We start from the raw sequence: 22,707 nt of genomic DNA, 5'->3' as shown, positions 1-22,707 counted from the left end.
TACTATAAGTCTCACAAGCCAGACAGTAGCGATTCTAATATGTATACTGTGACAGTTGTAGTAGTTTAACTAGTAAGTGCTATTATAGCAGTAAAGGTCACGATAGTGCTCTTTGCTGGGGTTCGTACACTTGAGGGAGAGAGTGGTGAAGGGGAAGAGCGGGAAGGATCAAGATACAGCGACACAATTTGCCTATAATTGTGTTGAATTGTAGCCTAAACTTTAGGAACTTCACAAGATGTTCAGCTGCGTGTCTTGCTGACATCTTTCCTGTCTTGTTGTGGCCTTGAGTGGAGGGAGGCAGAAGACGGTCAAGGAGAAGAATGGATGACATGTCACTGTCCCAGCCTAGAAACACTAATTTAACCCACTTTGCTTTCTACCACAATCCTAAAATTCTTCTCCCTCCCACATGCCCATACTAGAACTTCATATTATAGTGTAAAGTGGTATGTCTGTACCATTATCCACCTCAGCTGCGGACTCAGCATTGTGTATCAGGTCCTGAAGCTCAGTTTTTAGTGGGAGTTCATGGCTCTGCAAGATGACCTTCTGTTTGAAGACAGTAGGCCATTTCTTCAGGAATTTTGTGGAAGTTGCATCACCAAACATCAGTCCAAAATCTTGCTCTATCTACAAACAAGACACACAAAGACAAAATTGCAGCTACCAGATTTCTAAGACATGGTCCTGTCGCCTTTGAAGGGTAATAGCTCTAGCAATGGCCACCCTGCGACATGGTCATGCTTTGGAGAAAACAATACATCAACATGTCATTTATGCATTCTCACACGTGCATGCTATGGCGTTGACAGAGTCCGTTTCATACATACCATGCCTGGTATGTCCAGGAACCGCAGAAACACTGAGTATGTCAGAGGTGTTCTGTGGGTCATGGACCATTTTTTGGTGCTAGGCGAAGGTCAGCTTCAGGTAGTCTAGTGGTTAGAGTGTTGGGCAGTAACCCGAAAGGTTGCTGGATCAAATCCCCGAGCTGACAAGGTACAAATCTGTCATTCTGCCCCTAAACCCACTGTTCCCCGGTAGGCCGTCATTGTAAATAAACATTTGTTCATAACTGACTTGCCTACAGTAGTTAAATAAAGGTTAAATTGAAAAATATATTTTATTTTACGGTTGCTTCATCAGACGTGCGTTTCATCAGTGCGATGGCTCTCGGCACTGCCCTTCTTCACTCAGCAGTCTTCTGTCTACAGCTGGTCCACCTTCAAACAAAAGATGAAAAAGGACAGGAACACAAAACACACACAAAACAGTCCAACCAAACCCCATTACACTGAATCGTGAGAAAAACACGTAAAAAACAAGTCTCACTCCCTTGTGAACACACCGTCACATGCCTACACCCGAGCGAGCACAAACCATACACACTCAAATAAAAGACTTATGCATGCCAACTAGCTGACCCATCCGCTAGTGAATGTATTCTTCACTCTGCAGCCTCCTTTTGCAGGTGCTTCAGTCGCCATACCAAGTAGCCACTCCAGTCTTCTGCATTATAATGGTGGGCCTAGATAAACACAGACAAGAAATAAACAAACCTTATGTTCACATGAAGCAAATGTGTCACTAGTGTATGTTAGAATCTGGAAGAAAGGTTTAACAGTAGCAGGGACTGTAATGTTTAATGCTCCTCAGTCACCTTCACATACACAAAGCCTGATTGATGTTATCTTCAATTACAAGTGACCGAGGATGAGCATATAAACAACAACAGTGCCATGTCAGACAGCTTTGCACCTTGAAAAGGGATTAGAAAAATGCTGTGTTTATCATTTGATGTGGCAGTTTCACTATCGGCAGATTGTGCCTTTAAAACAGCAAAAGAATTGTCACCACTTCCCCTTTGCCCTATAACCCTATCAGATCCATAAGGTGAAAGCTTCACAACTACACTGCTTGCATCTATCCACACCCTTCAAATCTGCAAACATCAAAGGGCTAAGGTGAAGTGAATTGGGACCCTGATTCATTTCGTACTCACAGTCTGTCTTGCTTTTGCGGTCAGCCAGATAGGGGAAAAAGGAAACTATTCCTGTTGAATATGCCTCCTCCTTACCATGTCGTGGGGGACTTGTTCTGAACCCAAAAATATACATAATTACTAGATTGGCAATAATACATGAATGCAAAACATTGATCTTAATGCATAAAATATGTGATGGTTTACCCATTATCCTCTGTCATATTTGCAACCAATATCTTGATCATATCACGTCTGGTGCGGTAATTCAAGCTTTTTGTCTGAGCATACTCGTTCATGATCCTTTCCCCTCCAGCTTTGCTCTAGAGAATGTCCTCAATCATCTAACAAAAAACACAACAGACACAGACCCTAGTACACCAGGGTTCTTTATTAAAATAGTTTATTGATTCCTCGTTTCCTAAAATCCCATTTGATAATGAGACCCAATGTTCCTCTCCTAATTCATTCTTCTGTAGTTGGTTTTGAGAAGGATGAGAAGAGGACACAAGGAGCCAAGGATAGAAAAATTGAGAAAGAGCTCAGTGGTAGCCAGCCATCCTCCTGGAGAGCTACTTGGTTTCAGTCCTACTCCAACACCTGGCTATATCACTAAGCTGCACATTAGGATCTTCTAAGATGATTTAGGTCGATAAGAGCAGGACTGGAAAAAGCACACATACTAAGTAACTCTGCTGGAGTAGGCCTACCCAAGATCAAAGATGGAACCTCAGGAAGATCAATACAGTTTTTAATTATAAAAAGACAATCATAGCAAATAATGAAAGGCTTACTTTGGCTGCATCGTCTTCCTCTGCTCTCCTTTTTCTGTTAGGACTTTGTGTCAGGGTAAGAGTGTCAGTCTGACGAACCACAAACATCCATGGAGCAGTTTGCAGAAGAGTTAACAGAATCTGCCTATTAGATTAATACATTTATGCTATGTTCTCAACAATGCTACAGGGATAATACAACCAAATTGCATATGTGTCTTTACATTTGACTGTTAGTCATACACTAACCCTATTTAGCATGCTTTAAATGTCAGGCCAAAATTATATTTTAAGAAATCATTAACCTACAATTCTATATGGGATGTTGAGATAAGACACAATTAACGGGGCCTGATGTGATCTGTGACATGCCACAAAATGTGTGACTCCCTCCCTCCAAACCTTTGTCGACTGCTAGGTAATAATGACTATTTGGCTTGGAACTAGCTAATGATAAAAGATAAGATACGCCAGTCTAAATGGTTGACTTAGGCCAAATATGATTTTCAAAACCATATTACTTACCTGAGGCGAACGCGAGGAAGAAAATATCAACGATGGCAAAATCTAAATGTAACTGCTAATCTGTGGGCGGGATCACATTGACTCTAGCGATACTTACTTATAAACACTCTATTCGAATTAACTCTGTGTTTTAACTCGTGGTCACAATCAGTCACTTAATTCCAAAAACTGTTAAAGATGCTCTTTTTGAGTAAAATAATAATAGTAACTCTGCTGTAATTACTCGTCATTATTTGCTGTGCAGGTGTTTTGCATTTTGTCAATGCGTCAAACATGTTGATACTTGAGCGAGGGGCCCATCCAGGGGTCAGGCTCATCCTCTCAAACCCCAGAGGCAGGTGTCCTCTGACATGGGAGTCCTTATAGTAAAGTCGTTTCCCTTTTGGTTAACCTTTTTTAGTGTTCTTGTTTTTTTTATTATTTTTGAGGTTCATGTTAAGCAGACTGTTATGGTCCACTTTCTTTTGGTCTAAATTGATGCATCGTCGGGAATTTAAGGTCATACGTCTCAATGTGAACGGAGTGGGGAGTGGCATAAAGAGAAGGTAATATCAAAGATGAAATGAGAGCTGACATATTATTCTGGAAGGAAACTCACTTATACCGTCCTGAACACGAGAAACTCGTTTTCTCTTCTTATAAAACAGGTAGAAGGGGTGTTGCAATTTGGGTCCCAAATTCAGTTCATTTTGTGTTGATATCAGAAATAAAAGACAAGAAGTGTAAATGTATATTTGTTAAATGTAAACTGTTTCATAAGGGAGTTACATTACTTTATGTACAGTATATGCGCCCCTGGGGAGTGACATGGTCTTTTTAAAAAAGTGTTTGATTTAATTGCCACAGAAACCTCTGGCCCTTATCTGTGGAGGGGATATTCCACATGATTTTAAACAAAAAAATTGGACAGCAGGAATCAGAATAGGAAAAGGAGTCTGGTTGCTAAAAGATCAATAGGATATTACAGGATTTAGGACCGATTGATGTATGGCGCAACTTCCATATGTCAGAAAGGGAATATACTTTTTACTCAGCCTGCCACACTGAATACTACAGGCTAGACTACCTTTTCATGTACAGCGCAGATAGGCACAGGTTTAAGGATTGTAGGATCAGGCAGAGGGACTTATCAGACCACAATGGAGTTTACTTAACTGCACATTGATAGCAAACCAAGAAATACTCTATGAGGCTTAATACAAGCATGCTGAAGGATACAGCTTTCAAGGAATCAATAAAGACAGAATTGAACATCTATCTGGAGAATAACGATAACGGGGAAGTATCCCCTGCTACATTGTGGGATGCAGCTAAGGTGGTTATTAGAGGGAAGATCATAGCCACATCATCACTCAAGAAAATGATTACAGTACAGAAACAAATGAAATTACATTAGACATTAGGAAGCTTCGAATGATCTCATAGTGATCTCAAAGACCCTGTTATATTGTGTGAGATTCAAAAGGTAAAACAGGACATTGATCAGATCTATAGTGAAGTAAAGAAAAAGCTCAGGTTCCTTAAACAACGATATTATGAAGCAGGATCAAAGGCAAATAAATGACTAGCTTGGAGACTCAGAAAACAACTTGCACAGAATACATTAAAACAATTTTTTAAAACAGTTTACATGCAAATTGGATGAAATACAGAATGCATTTGAATCATACTATACAAATCTGTTCAAGCAACCAGAGAAGGTGATGCACAGACAGTAGAGCATGTTTATTATTCACTTGACCTCCCCTCAAATTGGGATAGAGCAAAATGATAGATTTACTGAATAAATAACCACTGAAGAAAAGAATACTGCAATATCTCATCTAAAAGCAAAACAAATCTCCAGGGACTGATGGCTTCCCTTCAGAATGGTTAAAAGCCTTCAGAGAACAACTAACAGCTCTACTTCCGGCCTGTTTTAACTGGACTCTGGGGTGGGGTGGGGGGGTCTACCACCACCGTGGAGAGAAGCCTTAATATCTTTAATTCCAAAGAAGGGTAAAGATAAGGAATGCAGTTCCTATAGACCCATCACGATTCTTAACGATGTATTATAAACCGTATGCATCAATAATATCCAAAAGAATGGAGGACATAATCCCAGAATTGATTGATGGGGATCAAACTGGTTTCACACGAAATAGACAGATACAGGACAGCATAAGGAGAACACTACGTCATGGACCACATCACTCAGGATAAGACGAGTGCTATATTAATCCATCTAGATGCAGAAAAAGCATTTGATTCAGTGGGTTGGGATTATCTATTCGAAGTTATGGATAGATGTGGTTTCAACAAAGAAGTGATACAGTGCATCAAAACACTGCCGACTGCCAGAATAATTATTAATGGACATTTGTCACAAACAATACGTCTAGAACGAGGGGCAAGACAAGGCTGTAATCTGTTATTCCTTAAAGCCCCAGGTTCAAGTGTACCTAGATTGATGGATGTTTTACAAACATTTGGAACATATTCAGGGTGTGCTTAATGTACACAAGACCCAAGCCCTAGTATTTAATTATTCCCCACAGCAAGAGCTGAAGAGCAGATATATCTTCCAGTGGACTCTTCATCCATGAAGTTTCTTGGAGTAAATCTACCAAAAGATACACGCAAACTTTGACATAAATTATGTTGCTATCAACAAGAAAATCTATGATGACCTGGACAGGTGGAATTCACTTCCTTTGGATCTTAGTAGTGGAATTGAAACAATCAAAATGAATATCTTGCCGAGGTTACTGTATTTGTTCCAATCACTGCCCCCCACAGAAATCCTACTTATCCTACCTAGGGAATGGGACAAACGGATATCAATGTTTATCTAGATATACAACATTAAAATGACTGAAAGCCTAAAATATTATTTTACGTCAGCCCAATTGAGACCTCTGGTGTTATGGTGCAATTCAGAATTTGAATCTAAATGGGAAGACATTGAGACTACTTTGATAGAGACACCCACAGTCAGTTTTGGGTAATAAGGACATGATAATAGAAATACACAATAGACACAATCAAGGGATTTATTTCTCTCAAGACATGGTTTAGGGTAGTCAAACAACTTCATTTCGACAGAGAGGTGCCCGCATAAGACCCCAGATTCATCCATGCAACTCAGGATAACAGATTTAAACAGTGGACGCAAAGAGACATCACATCATTTTGTACAATTATAAGGAATGGGGCTCTAGATCGCTTTCAGGACCTAAGTAAAAACATGGCTTGGATAAACAAGATTTTTACAAATACCAGCAGGTTCGACAGTACTTTTTAAAATAATTAAAAGTGATTGACCCTTCGAGCGTACCAGAATTATTCAATAACGCATACAACTTGGGTATCCTATCCTCAAAGAACGTCATGCCCTGACCTGAGAGAGCCGTTTTTCTCTGTTTGGTTAGGTCAGGGTGTGACATGGGGTGGGCATTCTATGTGTTGTATGTCTATGTTTTTTTCTTTTCTTTGATTGGCCGAGTATGGTTTGCAATCAGAGGCAGCTGTCATTCGTTGTCTCTGATTGGGAATCATACTTAGGCAGCCTTTTTCCCCTCCTTCAGTTGTGGGTAATTATATTCTTACTGTGAGTGTTTTGTGTGCGCCTCAGTTGCGTCACGTTCGTTTCTGTTTTTCTTGTTTCTTGTTTTGTTCGGTTTCACTAAATAAAGTTTGTGGAATTACCGGCACGCTGCGCCTTGGCTGATCTATGACAGGGAGTTTGAGGACAGGGAACGTGAGAAAGAAACACTCTACAAACTATATTAAACAGAAATGGGAGGAACTTAACATTGAAATAACTGAAGAAACATATTTACAACTCAATTAAGCTCTACCAACTCAAGTTCTTGGAGAGATTTCTGTTGGAAGAATGCCACACGTTTCTTCATAACACCTAACTGAATTCAAAACAGACTTGCAGGAGAGAATGTGGGTTTCAATGGCAGATCACTCATATCTTTTGGTCATTCCCCGCTATTGAATCCTACTGGGGAGAATTAAGATCTTTATTTAGAAATGTGTTTTGACATCGAACCAACATTCATTATTCTCTATTTAGGTGAAATACCTGCAATACCTATTGAAAGTCCTACTGGCAGCCAGTCAAAAAGCTATCACTAGAAAATGTTAAAGAAATACACTATATGGAGCCCATTACTTTAAGAAGACAGAAAGAGAGAGGCCAGGAATACCGGGAAAAATGGGTTTCGTACTTCGATGTTGTCTAATTCAAAGATGGTGTTACTGTAACTAATTTGATGCACGTGGGATGAGTGCTGTACCTGCATGCCCATTTTGTGTTTGTGTGTTCTTCAATAAAAAAGAACTGGGTCAATGGAAACCTGCTGTTGGTTTACTGTCAAAACAAATCTACTCAATGTCATCATGTAATCTCTCAACAAACTGTCTGTAGCCTGAATGAAATGGCATGCACTTCAATATTTAGTCAGTCCAGGTGAAATATGAATGTGAAAATGTATAGGCCTACATTACACTCGAATATTGAAGTGTGTTTCTACTGGCAGACACTAAAATCTGTCACCCAGAGAGACATAAAATAACTTAACATTTCCAGTTATGTCACCGAAATAGTTCTGGATGACTATTCCTTAGATATAATCAGCAGTTAGGACATTTTCACATCACTTGCTGATACCAGTCAATAACTGCTAATATGCCCTGCTTCACAATAAACATCCACATCAAAAACAGTTTGGATCTCCAACTGGGTCAAAGTCATATTACACACCTTAAATTGTGCTATCATAGTAAATAAGAATCACCAGTGTGCTGTGCTGGTCTTAGACATGGTGGATTTGTATCATTCTCTGTGAATAATGGCTATTAGCACATGAGTCATGTGAACATGGTGGAGGACAAGAGAGTTCTGCTGGCATTCCACTGAGCCCACTGGGGTCTGTGTGTTAGAAGACAAAGACTCCATCTGGCCTCCACCAAAGGCTGTGCCAGTGTGGAGAATTTCTGCCATTCACAAGACCATGGGTTCCTCTTCACAAGCTCAGGGGTGGAGGAGGTCAGAGCATTGTGAGGGTGAGGGGGCTGGTTAGTGTCACTCGCACCCCAGAGTCCCAGATTATCCTCCTGTTCGCTACTTTCTCCATCACAACTGAATCTCTCCCTCACAAACACACAAAGCTCCTCAATCCAATGTAATTGTATCTGGAACAATAAGAGCTGGTATCCAGGCAGGCTTTAGTGATAAGCTTCCCAGGATCAGGAGCTTTATCTGGGAGCAGGCTGGGGAGGAGTTCAAAGGTTATTCCACAGTATATTCGAGCAGTGTTGAACACCCCACTTACCCATGCCCCATTGCCTTTTAATCACCCCCTAAACATTACCCAAGCATAACCCTTCAACCAGCTATGCACTGTGGAACACTGAAATGTTGCTTACACATTAATAATGCATGGACATTACCAGAAATATACATGACCAACTGTAGATTCTCACGTGCCTCCTCTCATCTTTAATGTAAAAATCGAATTGTGACTAGGGCTGTTACGGTGACCGTATTACCGCCACGCCAGCGGTCACGAGTCATGATGGCAGTCAAATTCCATGTGACCGTTTAGTCACGGTAATTAGGCTTCTCTAAGATCTGATGCTGCTGATGGTCATTAGTAACCTACCAAACTTGCTGACTGCCTGGTACTCAGCACTCTATTGTCCCTCTAATCACTCTGACATCAATGCAAATGAAATCAAAAATCTAATCAAACACTTGATGAGAGCCCATGAGCTCATGTTGCGCAACATTTCTATAGGCTATGTAATTGCGTGAGAAAACAGAGTGATGGCCTCTATTAAAAAGAGGTGGGTCCCATCAGCTTTCTATAGGCTAGGATGACTATATTTATTTCTCAACATTCCTAATATTAAGCACATTGCTTCTCTTTAAAACAGGAGTATAGCCTACCTGGCTGGCATGAACATGAACCACAGGGAAAAGTGTCTTCCATGCGCTATTTAAGTGCATAGATGACATGTATTTTTTTCCCTGCTGCCCCTGTTTCAATACAGGTGCCTGATAATGATTTAGTATATGTAAAGACAAGATTAAATCAAGAATAGTGTGATGGGTGACAATATTAGCCTATCACTTTTGAATGACATTATCACTTGTGAATGATGCCCAGCTTAAGGCAAACAGCACGTTTTGCTTTTTGCAACTTTTTCAAAATCAGTCACACACCTCATGTAGCCTAGCCCATAGGCCTATATGTTTTGATGAGGTTTGTATCACAACTAAAGGTGGCCAAATAACTTCTTAAAATTAAGCACATTAATCTGCTTTACAAGGGGTGTAGAGCCTAACTGGCATACATACGCAGCACGTGAGTTTCATGTTTGGGGAAGCTAATTTTCACCATAAAAATGCACTTTTATAATAAAAGCATTACATGCATAATCGCATTTGTGGTCACTTTTGAGAATGGTGTTTTCCTGCTAATGGAACATTTACGCTTATAGCCTACTGCTGTGTGTGCATTGCTGCGCTTATAATGTGAAGAAATAAACTATTAGGCTATCAACATTTTAAGCTAAACGTTCTCATCTGTTGCGTCAGGCTCATTGCTTAAAACAGGTTTTTTGATGCTAGTGGTTGTATTAATTTGGGATCTATCGCATCCCAAAACTGTCTCGGACTATGTTTGGAATATTTATTTCTCACACAGAATAGGTCAACTTATGCACTATGGGGGATAGTAGATTGACATAGACTAGTGCTTTTGCTGTTTGCTAGGGCTACTCATCTTGTTGGCTTGCGAAAAGTAAATGTGGACAGTTCTTCCAATATCTTCAATATGCGCCTTGGAATTGGATAAGGACGCGCATGTCTGTCTTCACTTGTAGCCTGTGAGAAAGAACCGAGCGGGGAGAAGGGAATTATAATTATTATTATATTCAGCCCAATGGCATAATGGCCACTGGGTGCAAAAGGCACCGATTTCTTTAGGGGGATTATGGCCCCACAAAGCACATGCAGCCAGGAAATTTGAGGCATTATCAAGTGCTTGTCAAATTGTGAATGAGAGACTGATGAAGTGTGTACAGCCTGCACAAAAAACAAAGCGGAGCTCATCCTTAGAGTCGCATCATGCAGCCTTAGAATGTATTAAAAATCAAAACATATAGCCCAACGTTTGTAGAACAACTAAAGTTACATAAATAACTAAATGAAGCATTTAGGAGTACCGTTTTTTGTTAACCACTCAACACAGAACAGCCGTATGTGCTCACTCCCTCAAATTGTTTGGAGAAAATATCCTTTCTATTTTATTCATCTATGCTCAATTGTATTCATCATACTATAAAACAATATAAAATAATACTAAGGAATTCTAAGCAAATCTTGTCTGCTAAATTAACTAGTGTAGACCACAGCCATAGCCATATGCCTGTGGGTCCAACAGGGCCCAACATAAGGACAATACAGAGTATGCTATTTTGTTCTTCTGAAATAGACTACATTTTCTTCATATCATGTTTCTTTAGATCCATCTAAAATAAATAAGGGATTTATTGTGATGGTGTAGGCTATATTACTTGGATTTATTAGACTTTTTAAAATGTAGATGTCCCAAAGGTCTGCATCAGTGGCTTGTAGGCTATGCGAGGATGCCACGAGATGCTAAATGTGTTTACGTTAATTTACGGTCAATTACCGTGAGACCGGCAGTTATTTGCTTGACAATCACAAGCTGTCAAAATTTCATGACTGCAACAGCCCTAATTGTGACTGATACAATTATTCTCCATAATGGGAAAGGGGGATACCTAGTCAGTTGTACAACTGAATGCCTTCAACTTAAATGTGTCTTCCGCATTTAACCCAACCCCTCTGAATCGGAGAGGTGCGGGGGGCTGCCTTAAAAAGACATCCACATGTTCGGCACCTGGGGAACAGTGGGTTAACTGCCTTGCTCAGGGGGAGAACGACAGATTTCTACCTTGTCAGCTCGGGGATTCGATCCAGCAACCTTTCAGTTACTGGCCCAACGCTCTAACCACTAGCATTATTGTCAGCTAAGTAAAGTTATACCCATTTAATAGGGATTAATGATGAATGCTGTCAGTGTTCGTAATTGTAGACCTATGAATGGTGTCCATCAATTTCCGACAGGGGCAGGCAGTGTAAAGTGGTCTAAGCAGCAGCCCCACTCCACCACTCACACCCTACCTACTCTATCCTCAATCCCCCTCCCCATCCAGCTGCTTTTGTGACCCATCTCAGATCGCAGGATCCGGGGCCTGACGGCACGCACACACCTGCCCAGACAGACAGCCACACTCCCCCAGTTGGCTGCCCAGCCTCATCGCTGCAGCACAACTGCAGAGATTAGTGTCTGTGGGGGCATGTGACAGGGGAGACTGTGTCCCTGGCTCACAATGCGTGGCCCCCACTTGAGGCAGTGCGTGCGCGCACAGCTGGGTATTTCTCTGCACCATGCAAGCCTCGAGCTTTATGCGTGTGTGAGAAAGGTATGTGTGGTGGTGTCACCCATGACTAGCCAGTGTCCAGACAAACAGATCATATGACAACCACAACTAAAACAATTTGATGAACTTCTATTTGTGCACAAAAAATGTGTGTGTGTGTGTGTGTGTGTTGGAAGTGTAAATCTCAAGGTTTGTGCGTCTCTGTGTGTGTTATGGGTGCGACATTTCTCTGGCTCCACAGTGATCACAGCTGTCTGTTCCTCTCAGTCTAAGAGATTACCAGCTGCTGCCATATTATAATCCACACACCTCATATTACAAACATTCTGATAAGGCAGCTGGATATTCCGTGCAATGCATGTATACGTATAGGTGTACAGTACCCACCCACATGCAACCATATTCAAATAAAACCCTTATATAAATCCTCTAGCCCACAATAATAACATAGGATATTTGATAGGATGCTTATCTGAACACACACAAAACAAAACAAGCAGTTTAGGGAAAACGCTGAAAAGATATAATCACTGTGCTTGTGGATTACTTAGTACACTTACGACATTCGTACTACTCATCGCTACACTCTTTCCCTCCCTTGCGCCTACGCTTTTTTCCCCCTCTCAAGGGTGAGTGATCTCGCTCGTCTCTGCTCTTCGTCCCACTGGTAATCAGCCGCTGCATTTGGCTCAGTAATGAAAGCAATCCCAGTGCCTTTCACTCCAGCAAACCCTAAATAATGACACCTGCCTTCCTCTCCTTCTCACCACACTCGCCTCTCCCCCTGCTGCCTAACGGCTGGGGAAGAGCCTGCGTCTGCTGGAGTAGAGGAAACATGGACACTCGCATGCTTTGGTAGTCCACCGCTCCGTGTTCCACTCAGAGTTCTGCAAATCAATGTCTAATCTCAAGGTAGGTACAGTACTGGCTATTCCCAAAATGCAAAGATCATGAGTGTTAATCCATGCGAGTTCGTTTTTTTCTGAGAATTAACATGTAAAAAAAATGACACCACATCAGATAAGACCGAGGACTAATCTACATAATCAGACACTGTGATGCTCGTCGTTCCACATGATTCACAAAGCACACACGGCTCTTTAAGAAACTGTTTATTGTTTTACCACGTGAAACGGTTGAACACAGCAGGTAAATGACAAAACGTCTTATCCATAATTACAATCAGAGACGACAACAATGCCATTGATTATGACGACCCAGGTAATAAGAATAATCATTAAACCATAACACCCATTACCACTGATATGGCCATTTATATGGCAGTTTAAACCTTTGTCTCGCCATTGAAAATGGTTCTGGTCAACTACAGAGCACTGCAACCAGTCAGTGAGTGTCCAGACAAACAGATCATATGACAACCACAAGGCAATAGTAGTACAATCAGACACAGCTGATGCTAGAACAGCCATACAGTAAGGGACGGGGGTTGACACCAGTTCGTCAACATAAAGCATTGACAAATAGGTTTACTTAATAGTACAGAGAGAATCAAATCAACAAAGGTTTGTGTGAGTAGAACCAAGTTTCCCTTCAGACTGTCAACCAGTGGAGCAGTACAGGCAGCAGCACTAGCTCAGTGAGAGGCTCCTTCTGCAACAGTCAGTCCAGATAGCATCCCAGGTAGGCTACAGAGAGAAGGCGTTGGTACAGTCCAGGTATTGCTTTTCATACGAATCTGTTCCCAGATCAAAGTGATTTGGCACAACAGAAACGTGGTGGTCTGTGAAGGTACTGACAAGCCAGCGGATGCTGAATCCTCAACAAAATAGTCTAGTTCAATGAGAGCACAGATGGCCCGATTGACTTGAATATTAAAGGAATTTACACAATCTAAAGTCAATGTCCAATCACAATGTGACCCAGGATTCCAGGACCATTGTCCCAGCAAATCAGAGGGTCTGTACGAGCACAGGGAAGAGCAGAGACAGGTGTTCGGCTCCTCTGATTGGTAGCTTGTGTGTGGTGTAGAAGTGGATGACCTCTGGGATGGTGTTGAATGGAAGGCTGTTCTGCCCCAGGACGTACTTCCCATCCTTACACTGGCTGAACTTTATGTGCATGAAGCCTTGGCAGCTCCTGAGAGAGAAGGCCGAAGGGCAGAGTCATGGACCACATGATGACACACTGGAAGTGACATATACAGCCTACTTATTTCTGCCATTTTATGAGGTATTTCTTACCAAGATTTAACAACATATCATAATGTAGGACTAGTAAGGAGAGAGGGAAGGGGGGAATTATACAGTATAAATTAGTAATGTAATGGCTTGTGAGAGACAAGACAAAGATGATGAGAGAGAGAGCGACGGAGAGGAAGCAAGCAATACAGAACTAGCAGTAGAGCAGCGCTGCACCTCCCCTTTAAGAGCTAGCTGCCATCATGATGTATGTCTAATTATAGAAGCAGAGGGAAAGACAATTGGCTCTAATTGGTCATCATTAGTTTGCAAAATCAACAATGGAAGACTAGGGAAATCTGTTGTTCTACACAATGCAACAACAAACAGAACCAGCATCACTACATTTCTAATTAGCTATGGCGTATTTTTTGTGTTCTTTGGAGCACATCAACCATCAGGATTGAAAGGTACACTACATGACCCAAAATATGTGGACACCTGTTTGTTGAACATCTCATTCCAAAATCATGGGCATTAATATTGAGTTGGTCCCCTATTTGCTGCTATAGCAGCCTCCACTCTTCTGGGAAGGCTTTCAACTAGAAGTTGGAACACAGCTGCAGGGACTTGCTTCCATTCAGCCACAAGAGCATTAGTGAAGAAGGACACTGATGTTGGGCGATTAGGCCTGGCTCGCAGTCGGTGTTCCAATTCATCCCAAAGATGTTCGATGGGGATGAGGTCAGGGCTCTGTGCCTGCCAGTCATGTTCTTCCACATTGATCTCGACAAACCATTTCCGTATGGACCTCGCTTTGTGCACGGGGGCATTGTCATTCTGAAACAGGAAAAGGCCTTCCCCAAACTGTTGCCACAAAGTTGGAAGCACAGAATCGTCTAGAATGTCATTGTATAATGTAGCATTAAGATTTCCCTTCACTGGAACTAAGGGGCCTAGTCCGACCCATGAAAAACAGCCCCAGACCATTATTTCTCCTCCACAAACTTTACAGTTGGCACTATGCATTCGGGCAGGTAGCGTTCTCCTAGCATCCGCCAAACCCAGATTCGTCCGTTGGACTGCCAGATAGTGGAGCGTGATTCATCACTCCAGAGAACGCGTTTCCACTGCTCCAGAGTCCAATGGCGCCAAGCTTTACACCACTCCAGTCGACGCTTGGTATTGCGCATAGTGAACTTAGACTTGTGTTCGGCTGCTCGGCCAAAGAAACCCATTTCATGAAGCTCCCGGCAAACAGTTCGTGTGCTGACGTTTCTTCCAGAGTCAGTTTGGAACTCGGTGGTGTTGCAACCAAGAACAGACGATTTTTACGCGCTTCAGCACTCAGTGGTCCCATTCTGTGAGCTTGTGTGGCCTACCACTTCGCGGCTGAGCCGTTGTTGCTCCTAGACGTTTCCACTTCACAATAACAGCACTTACAGTTCACCGGGGCAGCTCTAGCAGGGCAGAAATTTGACGTACTGACTTGTTGGAAAGGTGGCATCCTATGACGGTGCTACATTGAAAGTCACTGAACTCTTCAGTAAGGCCATTCTACTGCCAATTTCTGTCTATGTAGATTGCATGGCTTTGAGCACTTGTCAGCAACGGGTGTGGCCGAAATAGCCAAATCCACTAATTTGAAGGGGTGTCCACACACTTTAGTATATGTAGTCTGTGTTTCATATTAAATCACAGATCCCTGACAAGCTGTTAGAGAAAAATCTCTCTTGCAGAGACATGATTAGTCTGTGTATTTGCCTCATCCATATTGGTGTGATACTGGTCTGTGTGTCAGTCTGTTTCCATGCCGACTCACTCTACTGGTTCTCTATCGCTTTGATTCCATCTCCAACTACCTCTGGCATGTCTCCCTCACAACCGTTTAGAGACACAAAGCACCTGCCAGTCTAAAGATCAAACCACTGCTTCTTTCAGACCCCTGGACCTCCTATTGTGAGACGAGGGCCACATACTGTAGCTTTGTCGCTTCACACAATGTCAGCCTGTCCATTTGAGCTGTTAACATTGGCGGGTGTGTGTTTGTGTGTGTGTTTGAGTGACAATGTGTCTGTGGGGCTGAAAATGAGAACCTCTAATGTAGTGTGCGTGCGTGCGTGCACTCAGGCGGGCCTGTGTGTGGCCCACAGAAAGTGATTCATATTCATTAGTGATTGGAAAGCGGCTGATGTGAGAGCTGCAGTGTGCTGTATCTGCCTGATTACCACTCAGAGAGAGAAGATGTGCTGGGGGAGAGAGGGGGAATGAGAGTGAGGGAGGGAGAAAAAAGGGGGAAAGTGATGGAAAGGGATTTAAGGATCAAGCTAGTAATTAGAGAGAAGAGATGTGACCATATAAGCACTATTACGCGGCGTGAAGGACTATTGAGAAGAAAATCAGTGTGCCAATGATCTTCAACGGGTTGAGGGAGGAGGAGAGAGAAAGCAGAGGAGGTTAAGAGAGACAGATGGAGGCCTACATACAGTGAGATAGAAGCTCAGTAGGGAAGGTGGCTGCAAGTATACTGTACACAGTATACTTGCCTTTATTTAACTACGCAAGTCAGTTAAGAACAAATTCCTATTTTACAATGACGGCCTACCCCGGCCAAACCTTCCCCTAACCCGGACGACGCTGGGCCAATTGTGCGACGCCCTATGGGACTCCCGATCGTGGCCGGTTGTGAAACTGCCCGGGATCAAACCAGGGTCTGTAGTGACGCCTCTAGTCCGCTGCGCCACTCGGGAGACAATCAAAAATCGGAGGATGATTCAATAAATATTCTAACCTACTGTACTTATTGGACTATTTGACTCATACCAAACTGTATTTAAGTGCATTAGCAATGATTTGATGTTGCTGTTCAGATGTAAATGGTGTGATTATGTTGAGCTTTATACCGTAGTGAGAGGGAGTAGTCGTTGAGGCTGGTCTGGCTGTTCCTCACCAGGTAGCTACACTCCTTACACAGGGTCAACAGAGACTCTGCCTCTGACCGCGACAGTGCCCCGTGGTACCACCTGACAGATACACAGCACAGGGACATGAATGGAAGGAAGGAAAAAGACACGGGGTCTCATTTACCAAAAGGTTGATATTTATCAAATTTGAACTTGACAGGAAAGTGTGCGTATCTCCATGCAAATCTCAGACCATGCGTACGCACAACTTTTGGTTTAAAGAATTGTATTACAAGCAAACATTGTTATTTTGGGGGAAATGGAGGTGTTTGACGCACAGAATTTGATATTTATTGAAGGCTAATAAAAGCACTAAAACGTAGGCTAATTATATAACAGATGCATTTGCCGTCGGTAATGAGATCGCAAAGCAGCATGTAACCTAATATGTTTCTATGAGTCTTATAATATGGTCGGAAATCATAATCATATTTACTGACATGACTGGTTTATTCCACACTACACAACAAATATTAGGCTACTATTTATCCATCGCTCATTCAATAGCCAAGGAGCACGACATCATAGCCCACTTAATCTCAGAGCCTATACCAAGACAAGAGATAGAAACACAGTCAATTGACACAAAATACTGAACAACAATTTGTATTTTGCATAGTGTGGTTATAGTATTTACTTAAAAAAAATATGTATAAACTACGCAGCAAGTGTTGGTATTCGCTATAAGCGACATGCATTTTTTGTTTGAAAAAGTAACAGCAAAAGATGAAAACATTTAGCTCACACCTCTACAGAAATGTGATCCAATTTGCCATTGTGCTTTCTTTTAGAAACTGACATGGCCCAGTTTCAACATTTCCAAATCATACAGCAAATGAGGGTGTTTACGTTACCATAAAGGTGAATGGAGGCGTTTTCCATTTCCATATGGCTCTGATTTATCAATAAAAAAAATGGATATGTTGCGTACCACCGTTTAATACATCCCAATAAGTTGTGATGCGCGCAAATCCTAGAATCTCCACCTACGTCAGAATTTAGTAAGAAATGTACACACGGTTGATAAATTAGGCCCCTGGAGTACTGTGCAATGTCAAATATTAGTGGTAAATGAAGGGATTTTCTTTTGTGACATACAGTACACAGATGTGAAAATAAAGTGACGTGCAAATATTTGATTGTCACTATTGTTGAAATGGGTTTCTGTATGTGCAAATGTGTCATGTAGTGTGTTATAACCATGTTTCTTCTCACTTTAAACAAGCATTGTCTCCTTTAGTCACTGTTTACTAACTCTGGCAGATGGCACATGGGTCGGACTGAGACCAGACCACACTCACTCAAACATGAGTAGGGCTCTCCAGTGGATCCTATAACAACCCTTAAAAGACCACCTGGGAGAGTAATGACCCTCTCACTTCATGTACCATGGTCTGGTGTACAAATATATGATTGATTAGTAGAGTTGTTAATTCATATACTGTACATCGAAACATACTTTATTCTAATGATATATATGTAGAAAACAAAACCACATTTACATTCTACTGTGATGCTTTCAGTATTACTGTGTAGACAAAGCAATAAAACCCAACCCAAACAAGAGATATCAAAGTAAACAATAAAAATGTAATTACAAAAGAAAAGAGTACGGTACGTACACTTGTTTCTGCAGGGGCAGGGTGGGGTCTACTCTCTCCCCCATCATGTTGTGAGGGTCAGAGCAGGGCATCCGGAACTTCCTGCTCCCTCCTGCCAGGGGACTGGACCTGGGTGGACGCAGGCGCTCCGTGGGGGACGAGGACCGGTCCCACTCAGCACCATCAAACTGCACTGAAAAAAAGAAAGAGTGAGTCAGACAGAGTATCTCATTAAAAAGGGAAAACTCAAGCCAGGCCTGGGAAAACAGTGTAGATACTGTTGTTGGTGCAGATGGAAAAAGGGTTCGGCATGCCATAGCATAGAGAACAGACTGTTTCTGCTGAAGGGGTACACAGTGGAGAGGAGAGCTGGTAGCACAGATCTGACTGGGTGCAACATCATCATCCAATGGTGGGACTAGGAGCTGCTTCAGGGCAGATCTGCAGGGTGACCTAATGAAAGGAGGCATGAGAGGACCACATAGCACAGGGGGCTTCTGAGTAGTGGCAGAAGCGGGCCCTGAGGGGCTGCAATGCGGTGTAGAGGGAGAGTCAGTGCTGTGTGGCGACAGGCAAAATATCATCATGACCCAATGTAGTGTTATGAGACCCATTGCTGTGTGCTATCACCAGTATCTGGCATACTAGACCCATTACGGTGCGTTACAAAAAAGGGCTTCAATAGCCACTTGTTGCCAAACCTATTGTTGGGTTATGTGACCCATTGATGTACAGTACCAGTCAAGGGTTTTTCTTTATTTTTACTATTTTCTACATTGTAGAATAATAGTGAAGACATCAAAACTATGAACACATATGGAATCATGTAGTAACCAAAAAAGTGTTAAAACAAATGAAAATTGATTTTAGATTCTTCAAAGTAGCCACCCTTTGCTTTGATGACAGCTTTGCACACTCTTGGCATTCTCTCAACCAGCTTCACCTGGAATGCTTTTCCAACAGTCTTGAAGGAGTTTCCACATATGACTGCTTTTCCTTCACTCTGCGGTCCAACTCATCCCAAACCATCTCAATTGGGTTGAGGTCGGGTGATTGTGGAGGCCAGGTCATCTGACTCCATCCCCCTCCTTCTTGGTCAAATAGCCCTTACACAGCCTGGCGGTGTGTTGGGTCATTGTCCTGTTGAAAAACAAATGATAGTCCCACTAAGCACAAACCAGATGGGATGGCGTATCGCTACAGAATGCTGTAGTAGCCATGCTGCTTAAGTGTGCCTTGAATTCTAAATAAATCACTGAGTGTCACCAGCAAAGCTCCCCCACATCATCACACCTCCTCCTCCATGCTTCACGGTGGGAACCAGACATGCAGAGATCATCCGTTCACCTACTCTGTCTCTCACAAAGACATAATGGTTGGAACCAAAAATCTCAAATTTGGACTCATCAGACCAAAGGACAGATTTCCACGGGTCTAATGTCCATTGCTCGTGTTTCTTGGCACAAGCAAGTCTCTACTTCTTATTGATGTCCCTTAGTAGTGTTTTCTTTGCAGCAATTCGACCATGAAGGCCTGATTCACACAGTCTCCTCTGAACAGTTGATGTTGACATGTGTCTGTTACTTGAACTCTGTGAAGTATTTATTTGGGCTGCAATCTGAGGTGCAGTTAACTGTAATGAATTTATCCTCTGCAGCAGAGGTAACTCTGGGTCTTCCTTTCCTGTGGCGGCCCTCATGAGAGCCAGTTTCATCATAGCGCTTGATCGTTTTTGTGACTGCACTTGAAAAGTTTTCCGCATTGACTGACCTTCATGTCTTAAAGTAATGATGGACAGTTGTTTCTCTTTGCTTATTTGAGCTGTTCTTGCCATAATATGGACTTGGCCTTTTACCAAATAGGGCTATCTTCTGTATACCACCCCTACCTTGTCACAACACAACTGATTGGCACAAACACATTAAGAAGGAAAGAAATTCCACAAATGAATTTAACAAGGCACACCTCTTAATTGAAATGCATTCCAGGTGACTACCTTATGAAGCAGGTTGAGAGAATGCCAAGAGTGTGCCAAGCTGTCATTAAGGCAATGGGTGGCTACTTTGAAGAATTTGTTTAACACTTCATTGGTTACTACATGATTTCATGTGTGTTATTTCACAGTTGACATCTTCACTATTATTCTACAATGTAGAAAAATAGTAAAAATAAACAAAAACCCTGGAATGAGTAGGTGTGTCCAAACTTTTGACTGGTACTGTATGTTAACATCATACAAAAAGCAGGCAGGGCAGATGCAGGACACTGGGGGTTCAGGCTGGTGGGTCCTAGGGGGTCAAGGAACAGGTTGGGGAGTGAGAAGGTGTTGTCCTAGCAGGAGCTCCTCCTCCAGCTGCTGCCCCACTGGAGGGGGCCAGGGTAGCTCAGGCAGCTCTGATATCTCTACAGGGAGCCAGGTGCAGAGGAGAGAGAAAAATAATCGATGGATATGGGTGTGAGAGTGGCTAGGAAGATATTTTAGTATAGAGAATGTGAAAGTCTTGGTGAAAATGGATGGAATATGGAGGAGAGGTAAGAATTCTGACAGGAGAAAGAGTGAAGGTAGCCAAGCAGATGCTGTGTGTCAGATTGACAATGATGTGGACTGTGTGTCTAGGATGGTGAGGACAGGGCGCACAGATGAGGCAGGATCGGACCAAAATAGCTCATTACAATCCGTGGCAAGCAACCACGTAACCCATTACTGCAGTCTCAATGGCGCACACACACACAGAATCCGCCACAGCTGTGCTACACACCACACAGTGAAGCAGAATTACTAAACAAATGAAGGGGGGGCTGACATCTTGATGATCTGACAAAACCAAAGACCACCTGGGTGTGTGACATAAAAGGGCAGCTGAACAGGGCATTAGGAGAGACCCCAGTGATGCTGTACATACATCCCTCACTCTCATCCCTCCCTCTCTGTCACTGGTTCATTATTGAGCAGGGAAACACACCGCCACTTTCTCTGGCTCTCTGTGAACTATTGACGCATGGTACAGCACAATGGCCCCATCTGGAGAGCCCTCCCAGCCCTGCAGAAGCCATCATTAAAGTGTGAACAGCTCAGAGAGAACAACAGTGAGGGAGGGCTAGAATGAAAGGAAGGAGGGAATGAACTCAGTGAAGAGAATCATACATTTTTTTCAAAAAGGGTTTGCAGTTAGAGTTAAGCTTTGCTTGTCACAGTTAAATGAGAAAATTTCAACAGAATTCCTGCCCTGTTTAGGGGGAGTTCCAGACAGTATGCAATACCAAGGACTTGCAGTACACCATGTACTTAGAAACCAGTTGCACTAGCAGTACGAGTGAGTGTGCATTCTGTTCATATTTTATGATTCCACAGTTGCTGCTATTTGTAGCACACAAGTGCCCAGTATAAATGTTTGAATGTCTGGAAGGCTGTTTGGGCCATCTGTGTTCCAGTGCGACCTCCTGCCTGCAGTGTAACATTTACCCTAAATGGCCCTTTATAATCCCCTCATGACATCACCTTTACCTCCTCCTACACGTCAGCACTCATCACTGTGACAAAGAGCAAGACGTGACCTTTTGCTGGCCGGGTGCGCGCACGCACACAAAGCTGTCACTCAAACAGAGGGAACATCTGGGCTCTATTTACTACTAATGGGAACCTGTGGATATATCACACAGGTTGTGGAGGCCATTTGCCCGAAGGTCTTTCTTGTGATATATAGACATTCTGACAACATCATGTTCAGAGGGAGGGAGGGAGGGAGGGAGGGAGGGAGGGAGGGAGGGAGGGAGGGAGGGGAGAGAACTAGCAGGCAGATTGACATTTCAGAATAGAATATTCAATAATATATTTGAAAACCTGTGCAAACCACTCAGCAGACACAAAAGACAACCTCACACTGAAGTGGGTCCACTGATTGAACCAAGAAAAAGGCATTTCAGTATAAAAACAAGTTTTCAACCCATTTTACTCTTTCAGTGTGGAAGACAATGGTACTACAACATTTTACATTACATTTTAGTCATTTAGCAGACGCTCTTATCCAGAGCGACTTACAGTAGTGAATGCATACATTTCATAATCTGAGTAAATAAAAAGCCATTTTATTTCCCATAATCCAAATAAATATCCTGGATAAATCCTGCTGTATTTCTTCATTAAACGCAATTATGAAGACATCTGCTTTGTAACAAGCCCAGCTCCCCATGTTCTCTCTGCCCACAAAGGCTTTTTGCCGAGCACAACTTCTTCCTACTAATGACAGATAATTAACA

The 22,707-nt window shown here is 42.5% G+C and overlaps 1 protein-coding gene across 5 annotated transcripts in view; it reads right to left on the bottom strand.

The window, feature by feature from the left end:
• Nucleotides 1-1,205: 1,205 nt before the first annotated feature.
• The window catches only part of LOC115158274 (SH2 domain-containing adapter protein F), a 36,214-nt gene continuing 14,712 nt past the window's right edge, over nucleotides 1,206-22,707 (bottom strand). For 3 of the 5 annotated variants that reach the window (XM_029707023.1, XM_029707024.1, XM_029707025.1), the window contains exons 5-7: nucleotides 18,472-18,643; nucleotides 16,790-16,909; nucleotides 12,846-13,845 (exon numbers count right to left, since the gene is read on the bottom strand). In XM_029707023.1, the coding sequence (XP_029562883.1) occupies nucleotides 13,659-13,845; nucleotides 16,790-16,909; nucleotides 18,472-18,643 (479 nt within the window). In that variant the 3' untranslated portion in view covers nucleotides 12,846-13,658. Of the gene's footprint in view, nucleotides 1,532-12,845; nucleotides 13,846-16,789; nucleotides 16,910-18,471; nucleotides 18,644-22,707 lie in introns of those variants that run through there. The other 2 variants (XM_029707027.1, XM_029707026.1) reach the window with 2 other exon arrangements.

Source organism: Salmo trutta, chromosome 22 (assembly GCF_901001165.1).
Source record: "Salmo trutta chromosome 22, fSalTru1.1, whole genome shotgun sequence".
Classification (NCBI taxonomy): Eukaryota; Metazoa; Chordata; class Actinopteri; order Salmoniformes; family Salmonidae; genus Salmo; species Salmo trutta.
Note: the sequence above shows the minus strand (reverse complement) of the source record. Positions and strands in the feature narration are given on the sequence as shown.